Genomic DNA, 12,915 nt, shown 5'->3' on the forward strand with positions numbered 1-12,915 from the left:
AATATTAACAAGTCAAGAGATCTTGAGAGAAAATATTAACAAGTCAAGAGGTTTCGAAACACAGAGAATCGATATTGAGATTACCTTTTTGAATAAGGATCCTTTATACTTGCCAGAGCGGTCACACTAGAGACACTGACAGTGAATGGTCCTTTGTTTCTTGGAGACAGTACGTCTCAACTTGACCATGGTATAAGGGACCAACGGATAGCTATTATGGTCAAAATGACAATGGGAAACAATGCGCTGTTCTCTTCTGAGGCCCCCCATCTTTAATACGAGAGTCCTAATTGAGCAGTTCTGTTATAATAGCTACAGGAATCCAAGGAGACAAAAAAAAATACATGTCCTGCTAGTACGTATATCAGGGCTGGATCTGAGGGTAAGACAATAAATTGAAAATTTGTTCTATTGTTATTGTTTCATGAATAACAAAAAAAAAAAAAATACGATTAAGCGTGTTTATATATTTACAGATTCCATATATTTTAAAAATTTATCAACTTTTAAAATTTACATAGATCAATCTCTCAATAAGAGTAGCTTTTGGTTTTTGTATTTTAGTTTACAAAACTTTTGGTATTTCACTTTTCACTTGTTGTAAATTTTCAGTTATACAAAAACTAGTTATTTATTTGAGCATAATATAACAAATTCACTAATAAAAATATGTATAAGGTTTAACAAGTTTATAAACGAAAAGGTTCAAATAACAAGAAAAAAAAAGCTAAGGTTTTGCATCATCGCACTTCACACACTTTGGGATTAACATGGCGGCTTGTTTTGTGGTTAACAAAGAATAATGGAATTCATTAATTCATTCACAGACGACAATTTCAATATCTCTAATCACAATGGACGCATCACGCATGCATGCATCACTAACAATTACTGTAGAAGAAGTTCAGTTTCGTGTGAGAGCATCTACGCGAGCCGCGACCTCCTCAAAATCTGGGACGTTGTTGGAGGGATTAGCCTGCCACGATGCTGTTCGACGACTCATCCTTCTTAACCCCTCTCCGCTAGCTTTCTCCATCGACTCTGACCTCATGTTCTTACTACTACTACTCACCAAATCTTCACCAGGCGCTGCTGGGGGAGGCGGGTTCGCTAATCTTCTTCTCACTGATCTCGGCTTTGGTCTCCCCGCAATAGGAGAGTCTGTTTTTGAGATACCAACAATTAAATTATTACTATCAATTATGATATATAGTGCTTTTCTTGCAAAATAGATACTATTGTATATATGTTGTTTTTACTCACCAGTGTCGTCGAGCAAGAGATCAGACTTGGTCATTTTCTCTGGAAGGCTTTCCTGTTTCTCGATTTTGGGTTTATTGTTGTAAGACGCAGGCATGATGAATCTGTAGTAGAAAGGTTTGTTTTCTGGATCATCCTCCTCCTCCTCATCAGGGCCAGAGACACAACTCTCGCTTGTACCCATGGACTCGTCTTCGCTTCTTCTACTCATGGACTTGCTATCCAAAGAGTCTTTTCTGCCATGAAACGAAAGGCTGCCTCTGTTTTCCCTCGTCTTTCCAGGAGTATTTTGCTTTGTTTTTGTTTTTTGAGGCTCTTCATCAGGAGGTGGTGTGTAGAGCCTCTGTTCTAAAGACTTGGCGTCCCATTTGATGGAGTACTCTATGGCAATCTCCTGGAGCAGCTTTACCTTCATTTCCTTAGACGGGGGCTCCGCTTTGAATCTCTCCACAAACTGCAAAGCAGATTCCGATAAGAGTCACTCAGCCACAAACTACTATAGTGTTTTGGCAGCGTAGAGAAAGTAGATTTAATATACCTCAGGGTTCACAAACTGTTCTAGTGAGTTAGTCCCGTATCTGTCAGCAAACAAAGACCTGAGATCGCGAAGCTCAGGCACTTCAGAGACTCTAGCGGCCGCATATACTAGGGATGAGATGGCCTCGCAACACTCCTCAGGGCATTTACTATAACACCAATACATTTTTTTTTAACATGGATGATGAATCCCAATTCCAAAAGAAAGTAAAGGCAAGAGAACGTGCTTTGATTAACTTTACCTTGATTTTTGTAAGAGGGATACGTTGGATGCAACACAGACACAGAATTGCTCCAACAACTCATAACATGACAACCTCCTTTTCTCCTCAATAAGCCCTTCTGCCTGTCATACACATTTGTCATCAAATTCATATCTATCTCTCTGCTCATGTGACAAACAATTGATTGTGCACGCCACAACAACAGCAAAATAAAAAAGATGATTTCTCTGGGTTGCTTGAGAAACAATTCACTGTGTTATTATAACCAGCTGGTGACAGCATTAAAATGAAATTTGTTTTTTTTTTTTTCTGCCATTGCATCCACCTTGTGTATACCAGAATAGAAGGAATTTATGAAAACATAGTTGACCCCTTTTTTTTTTTAAATTGTTCAATTTTTAAGATACATAGTTTTTTTCTTTGGTGCTGGCACGTTCGGAGAACCAATCATATTCTTACGCAACCCATTGAACGATACAGGGGATACATGATTACTTGTTGGTTAATCAGCAAAACAATAGATAAACTAATCAAAAAGAAAGTTACCCTGCCGTATGCATTGTAATCTAGGTTGTTGTTGAGAAGATCGACAATGTCCTTCTTCAAATATTTGCAAACAGAGTTTTTCTTTCTCTTCACCGTCTCCACTCTTGTTTTCGTTATCTTGACCAAGTACTTGCTGAGGTATTTAAATTGATTGATGAAAAGGATCAACACATACGAAAAGATGAAAGAGGGAACACAAGAAAAGAAAATAAAAGACTTACCATTTCGTATAGAATTTGGGTTTAAACAGGCCATCAAACATTTTGCCTTCTGAAATTAACAGGGATAGATGGAATTCTCCTTCTTGTTTTTTTCTTTTTGTTTCTCGTTTTGTATTTTTTGTTCTCTCTCTTTCGTGCAAGAGAAAGAGAGAGAGATGGAGAAGAAATGTTGTCCTTTTGGGAAAGGAAGGAAGGCTTTTATATATAGAAAAACAGGAGAGAAAGAGGCAGAGATAAGAATGAAAAAGAAACGACTTTTCTCTTGGCTGGGTCTAACATGAGATCTCAAGAAACGGAACTTGTTTCTCGCAAGAAAAACCAAGAAGCTGAGAGAGAGAGAGAGAGAGAGAGAGAGAGAGAGAGAGAGAGACAGAGGAATATGATGCTGTTAAATGGGCAAAATTGCGCGCGCTTTCAGGAGAGCGGTAATTACTAAAACAGGCCTAGTGGAGTTTATAAGAGTAGGCAGCTGACCAGGTTAGTTTCGGAATTCAACACTCTATCAAAGCCAGTAATAAATAACAAATCTATTCATGGCTATCTCCCAAAATGATATCATAATCTAATACTATTAAATCAAAACTCATAATATAAATTTTTTTTTTTTGAAACTAAAACTCATAATATAATTGTCTTTGCTTTTTTAAATTATTTGCAAAACCATGCCATTTACTTTTTGAAATATTTTTATTTTTTTGCCAGCTATTCAACTAGAATCATCGCATTTTATGACCAATCACAACACTCATCGAAACAATATATCATAATTATAACTTTTCAGCCCTTAATAACACAAATTATCGTAAAAAGAAAACATAAATCCTAACTATCCAAACCCTATAACATAAAAGCAGAATCATAAACTATACAAACTTTAAACCCTAAAATATAACGAAACCATAACAAAAATTAACATAGTATCGCACAACAGTATTATCTTCATACCAAAACATTTGTTTCCTATGTCTCATATTATATACAAAAAAATTGTATACAAAAGTACGACAATATATTATATAGAACTTAGAAACTATTTATCAAGAATCACTTTATCATGTTTATAATATAAGTTGATTAACATTGTATTGTACGTTTAGCAAGCCTTGATATGAATTATCTATTTTTGTTATAAGAAATTTTTATAATATGGTCATAATTTTATTAAAAAACTTTCTTTTTTCAAAATTCACTGGATATATTAACTACTTGCTCATCAGTCAATATCGTTGAACACAAACTAACTCCGCGATTTGATATATATGGAAAGAAATTAGTTGATTTTTTAATTATTAATTAGATACCCATTCGCTTTATCTTGTTTTCATTCAAACACTTTTATCTAAAAAAAAAACCACACTGATGCTGGTTATTCTACCTTCAAAATCCATAAAATCATTGCACCAAGTGATTGATCTTAACGACAATCTAAATTTTCTAGAAAATCTTAAAAATTTCCCTTACAATGTCCCTTTTAACTATTGGGATTATTGTCAAGCATGATACAATTCTTTTTTAGTTCAACCTCCTAAACACAAACACATGTGGTTGATTTTATTTGACCCGTAACCTACAAATATCCTTATTGGTTCATATCATGGTGTAACTACTTTGGTTCATACCATGGTGGAACTACTTTGGTTCTCTCACATAAATTTTTAAATCCAATGTCCAAAAATCATTCTAGATCTTCAAGAAAATTTCATCCCGTCTGATGAAGAAAATAAATTTCTCCCACTAGCCCTCTTGCACCCAAAATTTCATTTTTCTTGGGTATTTCATGGACATTCAAATTTACTTCAGATCCAATTCCTGTTATCCGAAGAAAATTCAGAGTTAAGTGGTGGGATAAATACAAAATTTCCTCAAATAGCGATTGGTAATTGGATGCGATGTTTTAGAAAAAGAGAAAATTATTTTATTTTCAGAAGCATAATCTTCAAACCAGTTAAAGAATAAAATTTGTACCTTATGTTTTTGAAGATAATTGTAAAATTTATCTTTAATGTTATTTCTATCTTTTAATATTTTGTTGAAGAACCGGTCTTTTTTTTTACTATTATTTTTAGAATAGAAATCATCTCTCAAAAACTTTTTGTCAATCAAAAATTCTTTTTCTAAGAAATTTAATTCATTTAACATGTTATCTCTGATAGCTGAAAAGGTTGGACTCATTGGCTCGGATTTTGTAATAAATTCATTTTGTGAAAGATTGTTTTCTACATAGTAAACCGGCTTTGGAATTTGTGTCTGAAAATTAACATTTCTTAAAACAGAATTTGAAATATCAGAGATTTGAAAATCGAGGACGAAACTTCATACTCTTTTCTTCTTTAGGAAAATATTGACCTAATTGTGAGACTCTTCCTAAATCAATAGTTTCTGGGTTAGAAGAAGATTCACACAAGTTAGAATAAGATCCACACAAATATTCATCAATCCTGTCTTGGTTATTTCAAACAAATGACAGTTTTACCTTTCCATCATGAAATTGTTTAATGTGTTTTAAACGTGTATTTGGTTCTACATATTCTTGGGGTGCATGTAGTTTTGGTTGGACAGCTCCTTCGAGGACCCATTGATTTCGAAGATTTATATCTTTCTATTCGATGGATCTTAGAATAACGGAGCTGGATTTTGAAAGATCAGTTTAAAGTAACAGGTCTCTCCTTTTTTACTGGAATGTTTTATCTTTGAAAAAAAGCATTTGCATAGCTTTGTAATGAACTCTAAAGATCAAAGCAATTGGAATTGATCCTTCAATCATTTCATACCTATGCGTTTTAATTGTAAGACCAAAGATTTAAAAATAATTTTGTCATTTAGAGAAACCATAAAGTTTGGATAGAGATAAAAAAAAATCGGTCCATCAACAAGTGCTATCTCCATAAAATGCTATCAAGAAATTTGTAGAGATAGCATATTGGATTGCATTATCTGTCAAATCTTCCGTCATTTGACACCAGCCAAGACTATATGTATATGAATTTCATGTAAAATACATAGGTAATGGTGGAATCCTAGAATCCACGAAGGGGTATATCTTTAGATATAGCTGTGTATAGAATTTACAATAGTTATCCGGCATGATTACATAGAAAAAATACCTCAGGTGAAAAGAAGTTACAATAACAATATATTGGCAGTATTGCATCATGATGTAGTAATCTGTGTCAATCTGTATCCGTGTGTTCGTCTCCTTCCTGTCTATCTGACTCAATAAGCATGAGAACAACTTGTCGCATCGATGGCCTCGCGACGGGAGACACACTCGTGCAAAGCAATGCTATCTTCAACACATTGAGCATATGAGAGACGATTCTCTCGTCTTCTAGCTTTAACCGAGCATCAAGAACTCCAGAGGACAACGCATCTCTTCTTATGTAACTCCTTACCCAACTCACCACATCTCCACCTTGGTCTATCGGCTGAACCGGTGCTTTTCCGGTTAGCAGCTCCAGTAGAACCACCCCGTAGCTATAGATGTCAGACTTCTCGGTAACTTTCATGGTATATGCATATTCTACAAAGTTAAAAGTTTCCATTAAGTCCCTGTCAATTAGAATAATATATTCGCTTAACTCAGATTTCAGATTTTTAGAATTTGCAAAAATGTCAATTTTGGTCTGGGTTAGTTCGGTTTCAGATTTAAAAACTAACAAAAAAGAATTACTTGTAATTAATAATGTTGTATAAATGCATTTAATATAGTTTCACTAAATATAGATCCTCGATGAACTTGAATAATTGATTCGTTTTTTATGGGTTAAGTTCAAGTATTAACAGTGAAATCAAATTGTAAAACTAAAAGCAGTAACGTTACCTGGGGCAATGTAGCCATAGGATCCAGCAATGGCTGACATGGATTTTGAATGGGGCATATCAATCACTTTAGCGAGTCCAAAATCACCTACATGAGCTTCAAAGTTGTCATCAAGCAGGATATTATTCGATTTTATGTCACGGTGAAAGATTCTGGGCTTGCAATCATGGTGTAAATAAGCAAGACCCTGAGCTGCACCAAGAGCGATTTTAAATCTTTTAGACCAATCCAAATTCCCCGAAGGATCATGTAGTATCTCTCCAAGGCTTCCTCTGGGCATGTACTCGTACAGAAGCAGATTTGATCCTTGGTGGTTGCAGAATCCATGTAGCTTGACAATGTTACGGTGCCTGATATTCCCAAGAGTTAAAATCTCTGCTCTAAAGCTATTATCGACACAGCCGCCTTCGTGGTTCGATGCTAGCTTCTTGACAGCAAGGGTGTAACCCGCGGGAAGAACAGCCTTGTAGACAGTTCCACAAGCTCCTCTTCCAACCACGAAGCTCTCATCAAAATTATCCGTGGCTGCAACTAAATCTTGAAACGTGAATCCTTCCTTTGGTGGGAAGTAAATGTCCAGAGAGGTTTCAGACGATTTCCCATCTTCTTGAATAGAAGTAGCGACAGTCGTCGTCATCGGGCGTCTGATGAGGTAGACAATGACAACGATAAGTACAAGAGAGACACCACCAATTGCAGCTGCAGTGATGGCTATGATTTTGCTGGTACGGATCCCTCTCCGCTTGGCGGTTGACTGAGAAGGTGAAGAAGGCTGTGTTTGGATACATTGGTCGAGCGGCGGGCCACAAAGACCTTTATTGCCAATGAAGCTAGAAATGGACATGTTACGGAGAAGCGGGATAGGGCCAGTCAAGTTGTTGTATGAGAAATTGTAACCAAACAAGCTGGAGAGATTAGCAAAAGAGCTTGGTATTTCACCAGACAAATCGTTGTTGTTGAGGAGGAGTAACTCAAGCATAACAACATTACTGAGCTGAGAAGGTATCTCTCCGGTAAGCTTGTTGAAACTGAGGTTCAGTGCTATCTGCAAACCGGTCAGACTTCCAAACTCTCTCGGGATGCTACCGTGGAACAGATTCCCGCCCATTTGCAGCTCGGTTAAACGAGACAAATTCCCTAGAGCCAAAGGTATAGTACCCGAAAGTTTGTTATTCGACAGCTTCAGAAGCTCAAGCTGATAAAGAGAGCCTACGTCGCTTGGCAAAGTTCCAGAGAAATTGTTGCAGCACATGTCAAGTCGCTGAAGCATCTTGCATTTAAAGATTTCAGAAGGGATCTCTCCAGTAAGCTTATTAGATGAGAGATTCAAGGTCCCAAGCTCTCTAAGTGTGCCAATCTCTCTAGGGAGCTCCCCAGTAAAGGCATTGTCTGCTAGCTCCAGCCTTTGCAAGGCGAGGCAGCTTCCGACTTCTCCGGGGATTGAACCACGGAATTTGTTCTGTCCCAACTCAATGGCTGTGAGATTAACCAGTTTGCACAAGTTCGACGGGAACCGGCCCACGAGGCTGTTTCCGGCTAGACGGAGTTGAACCAGAGTTTTGCAAGTGGTGATGCTAGTGGGGATGTTGCCAGAGAGGTTGTTTGCTCCCAAGTTCAAGATGATCATATTGGAATGAAGGCATAGGTAGGTTGGGATTCTTCCTCTGAGATGATTATCAGACAGATCAAGAACCCAGAGATTGCTGTAGACGCCGAGTTTTGGCGGTATGATGCCACTAAGAGAGTTCTGAAACAGCTGCAGCATGAACAGCTTTCTTAAATACTGAAACCCCAAAGGAATAGGACCAGTCAATGCATTGATGGAGAGATCAAGCTTTGTTAGATTCTTCAAACTAGTAAGCTCCACAGGGATTGTACCTACGAGCTGGTTCTCAAAAAGGTAAAGAAGCTCAAGCCCTTGTATCTTCCCAAACTCCAACGGTATCTCTCCTGTCAAACCGTTCTCTGAGAAATCTATCTCAACTGCACTTGAGAGATTCCCAATCTCTCTCGGGATCGTTCCATTCAACATGTTTCTGTAAAGGTATAAATACTCCAAAGACACAAGATTCCCGAGTCCTTTTGGAATAGGACCGACAAGCTGGTTCTTGTAGAGAGCAAGAGTTTGTAAACTTGTGCAGTTTGTAATTTCATTTGGGATCAACCCTGACAACTGGTTTTCCCAAAGAATCACCTGTGAGAGTTTCTTGAGCATACCAATCTCTTTCGGTATCTCACCACTCAGCTGGTTCTGTGCAAGACCAAGCATGACCAAGCTCTCACATCCACCAATCTCTGAAGGCAAACTTCCAGAAATCATGTTCTGACCAGCTCGGAAGCTTGTTAGTTTCTTCAGCTTGCCGATGGAACGAGGCAATGACCCACTGATGTTGTTGCTGTAAGTCACAAGTTGAGTGAGAGACAAGAGGTTCCCAATCTCCATAGGGAGAGACCCTGTGAATTTGTTGTTGTATATGATCAGCTTCTCCAAAGACAAAAGCTTTCCTATTTCCACTGGTACCTCCCCTCCAAACATGTTATTGTTTAATCTAAGATTCACCAAGCTTAAACAGTTCCCTATTTCTTTTGGAATATTCCCTGATAACCCATTATATGATAGATCCAGATCCTTCAGATGAACCAATCTGCCTATGCTTGGTGATAGATTACCGGAGAGAGCCAGGGAGGAAAGATTCAGTGACAAAACCTCTTGGTTGGAATAGTTGCTGCAAGTCACACCGATCCATCCACAAGGCACAGAATCATTTGAATTCCAGTTTTTCAAATTCTGCGAATCATCCACAAACTTGCTCTTGATGTCAAGAAGATATTGACCTTCTAAATTCAACCCTCTTGTCTCAGAGATCCAAAGGGTTAGAGGAAGGAGAATACACATGGCAAGAATAGTAAGCTTCCTCATCATCTCCTTGACGATTCATTCATCCATTAAATCATCCTTACAAGACATCAAACAAGATGTTATTATACCATAAGACTATTAAAAAAAAACTCAATTCATATGGGCATAACTAGAATACTGGAAAGAAGAAACCATGGATCTAAATCAAAGACACATACCTCTGAAGATTTTAGTCCAAAAACGCGACTTTGTTGAAGGGAGAGAAAATTAAAAAGAGAGAAAGAAAGAAAAATTAGAGGTACAGACCTTTTTCTCTTCCCAGGAAAACAATATTTAAACGAAATGGTCAAACCATGATTAGTTTTTTTGATCATTAGAAGCTTTGAAGTTTGAAATTCGTTTTTCCCGCATTAAAATAATCTCTAAATCGTACTGGCATGCGTCTTTTAATATTAGTTTCAGAAGCTTTCAAGCGTAATGGCAACTTTGCTTTTGTTTATTTCAAGTAAAAAAATGAAGAAACTGAATATTCGTTTTGTCTTTGGAGCTACCAAAAAAAGAAGTTAAAGCTAATGCATCATTTGCGTAAAAACGAAGATTTAAAACTTACCTTTTTTTACAAAAAAAATCAGACATGGCCGACATGGTACGAGATTAAAACTAGGTAATAATTCGCACCTTGAGTGGATTGTGATTATTATTTTTGTTATTTTTAATAAAAATATATTAAATCTGTTTAATCTGAATATTCGTTTGGTTTTAAGTTTTTTTTTTGTTTTTAATATTCTAAAATATAATTATTAGTTTAAATTAATATTCATTTTAGTTTATTCGGTTAAAATGTTTGATTTTTTTGGTTTTTTCCGGTAAAAACTAAAAATTAATATTATTTGTTTATTTTCATGTTATGAATTTTAGATAGTCGTCATGTCGAACCAATAGTTTCATATTATAGTTTCTAAACAGATAATAGTTTAAAAAAAAGAAAAAGAAATTATTAAGACAAATCATTTCACTACAATTTGGTCGGTAGTGAAAGAAGCATTAAGAAAAAATATTTCAACTTTCAAAAAAATTAGATACTTCAATTGTGGTGAATACTTAGTTACAAGGTGCTCACATCAAGGTGCACATGCATGTGTATGTAAAAAGTATATAAAATAGTTGATAAAAATATAAAGATATTGTTAATTAATATTAAATAATATTTTTGTTCAAAATAATACATGAAAGATAAAATTAAAATTAATTTAAAATAAAAAAGACCTTGACACTAGTCATTTTTTCATATAAAGATAATAAAATTGTATCCGTAAATAGAGGTGGACACAGATCGGATATCTCAGTATTTGGAGGCATTCATGTCGATTCGATCTTTAGCCACCTAGATATTCGGTGACTCGGATATCCGAAATGTTTTAGAATTTTAAAAAATATCCTATTTGATCCGTAAATAAAATAAATTTTTTAAATAATTGAAAATTTAATAATATCATTTTATTACAAAAATAAAATATTATTTAACTTTTTAAATTATAGTACCTAATATAATAAATTTAATTCATAAAAATATTGTAAAACTGATATAAAGTATACTATATATAACGTATATATATAATTCTGTACATATATATATATATATGCATATAACATATCGAATCAGATATTTGTTCCTAAAAATATTGGTTTTTGTGATTTGCTTCTTTTTTGGATATTGTATTTTAGTATTTGATTTGTTTCGTAGAGTTACGGATATCCAGATTTTTTGGTTCAAATCAAAACAAATAACGAATCAAATCAAAATTTATAAATATTTTGCTCAACTTTATCCATAAACAATAAAAATAATATATATATATATATGTATAGTTTGGCTTTTGATTCGTTATCGATTTTTATTCGAACCGAAAAATTCAGAGTTTTATTGGAACCATGTATGTAAGTTTTATATTAAAAAAACGCAAAGTACAAAGTGTGAACATATTTATGAATATAGTGCGAACGCGTTAGTATACTTATTACCAAATCATTGTGAGGATGCCACGTGTATATTATAGTGTGAATGTATTTATTACAATGATTATCTTTTAATATATAAGGGATTTATTGCCAAACACAACGTAAACTAGTTTTTCACTTCACAATATTTCAGTTTTGGTTGTATATACAATCTGTAACGACTTGGTCCTCCAAATCCGATCCAAGTTTCAGGACGCGAAGTTATAGACATGTGTGTAAGAACCGCCTTTTCCATAACCGATCAGGCTACATGTGTCTACGCCAAAAGACAAGCCACCATGTTTCGCTGATAGTCAGAAATTTTTCAGAAATTTTCCAAACGCGTTCTTTCTGCTCAAATCCACTAACCTAACCGATATCATCACTTCTAATCACAATCCTGTAAAAAAGAGGAGGGAAATTGAAAGAGAGAGGAGGGCATGATTAGTGGATTACTCAGTGAGATGGCTTCTAAACCAGCCTCTCTGCATGGCACCTAATATGGCTCAATGTAGAACGAGAACTGATTAGCCACTCGAACATTCAACAAGACTCGATAAACAATCAGCTACACTACACGTACATACAATCAAACACATCACATTTACACACTTCAAACATCATTTCCTCACTTCTGTTGCTGTCCCTCACTGAAAGCCTACTACCGGACACACAACGGCTACTGTCATCCCTCAAGGCCGATGCTTGTACACTTAGCGGCACTCACCCTACCCCACGACAATAACACACGCCTAACCAGCACACACACACACACACACGCCCAACCGGCCAATCAAACATCCCAACAGAATTTACACTCCTTCCTCTTCATCATGCCACACTTCACGAACACTCACATACAACACATAGTCCCATCCTAACATACAATCATCTATCCCATTCAAGCTTCTAATAACCTAAATTCTTTCTACCCACTTAGCTTGCAATCAAGTCATAAACAAACAATAACACAAACAGTTATCTCACATCTATAAAAATAGAACTCAAAGAACTGAATAAAGAAATCAATAAAAGTATATTCGGATCGCACACAAATTATTCTTGTCGCAGCAATCTGAAGACCTTAGTGTTTCACCTTCATGATATAACTTGTTATTCTCCATTCAGACCATGAATTTGGATTTAACTTACTCATCAAGAAGTTTGACTAAAGGTTTTTCTCTTACTTTAAATGTCATCATAATGTGATATTCATACCGTTCGTTACTTTAGTCTTACTAAAATCATCAATTTTGTTGGAGTCCTGAAGCATATTTTATTAAACAATTTAGATTTTGGAGGTACAAAAAAGCAAAAAACAAAAAAAAAACAGAAAAATCACTTACACCAACATACAAAAAGATTACAGTCTTATGTCTTGAAGATGACTCATGCTGCCATGTGTAGAAATCCTTCAAGAGAAACATAATATGGTTAAACTTAACAAAA

The 12,915-nt window shown here is 35.5% G+C and overlaps 2 protein-coding genes across 2 annotated transcripts; both read right to left on the minus strand.

Annotated features, from left to right (window-relative positions):
* Positions 1 to 648: 648 nt before the first annotated feature.
* Positions 649 to 3,018, minus strand: LOC106418666. The gene is made up of 6 exons (XM_013859414.3): positions 2,789 to 3,018; positions 2,568 to 2,700; positions 2,040 to 2,143; positions 1,799 to 1,946; positions 1,264 to 1,714; positions 649 to 1,161 (listed from the first exon to the last, which is right to left on the minus strand). Exons 1-6 carry the CDS (start codon positions 2,827 to 2,829, stop codon positions 905 to 907), a joined length of 1,134 nt encoding a protein of 377 aa, XP_013714868.2. The 5' UTR covers positions 2,830 to 3,018; the 3' UTR covers positions 649 to 904.
* Positions 3,019 to 5,754: 2,736 nt separating this feature from the next.
* Positions 5,755 to 9,919, minus strand: LOC106390454 (probable leucine-rich repeat receptor-like protein kinase At5g63930). Its single transcript, XM_013830924.3, has 3 exons — positions 9,687 to 9,919; positions 6,609 to 9,564; positions 5,755 to 6,308 (listed from the first exon to the last, which is right to left on the minus strand). The coding sequence occupies exons 2-3, from the start codon at positions 9,529 to 9,531 to the stop codon at positions 5,959 to 5,961; spliced, it is 3,273 nt and encodes a 1,090-aa protein (XP_013686378.2). The 5' UTR covers positions 9,532 to 9,564; positions 9,687 to 9,919; the 3' UTR covers positions 5,755 to 5,958.
* Between the last annotated feature and the right edge of the window lie 2,996 nt (positions 9,920 to 12,915).

The sequence above is a fragment of the Brassica napus genome, chromosome A2 (assembly GCF_020379485.1).
Source record: "Brassica napus cultivar Da-Ae chromosome A2, Da-Ae, whole genome shotgun sequence".
NCBI classification, from domain to species: domain Eukaryota; kingdom Viridiplantae; phylum Streptophyta; class Magnoliopsida; order Brassicales; family Brassicaceae; genus Brassica; species Brassica napus.

What these genes read in the sequence shown, in the direction of transcription:
- LOC106418666 (XM_013859414.3), bottom strand. Translation starts at nt 2,829, where the DNA reads ATGTTTGATGGCCTGTTTAAACCCAAATTCTATACGAAATG. An exon ending in CCCAAATTCTATACGAAATG is followed by an intron (nt 2,701 to 2,788) that starts GTAAGTCTTTTA and finishes TAAATACCTCAG; the next exon opens with CAAGTACTTGGTCAAGATAA. An exon ending in ATTACAATGCATACGGCAGG is followed by an intron (nt 2,144 to 2,567) that starts GTAACTTTCTTT and finishes TGTGTATGACAG; the next exon opens with GCAGAAGGGCTTATTGAGGA.
- LOC106390454 (XM_013830924.3), bottom strand. Translation starts at nt 9,531, where the DNA reads ATGATGAGGAAGCTTACTATTCTTGCCATGTGTATTCTCCTTCCTCTA. An exon ending in CTATGGCTACATTGCCCCAG is followed by an intron (nt 6,309 to 6,608) that starts GTAACGTTACTG and finishes TTAACTTTGTAG; the next exon opens with AATATGCATATACCATGAAA.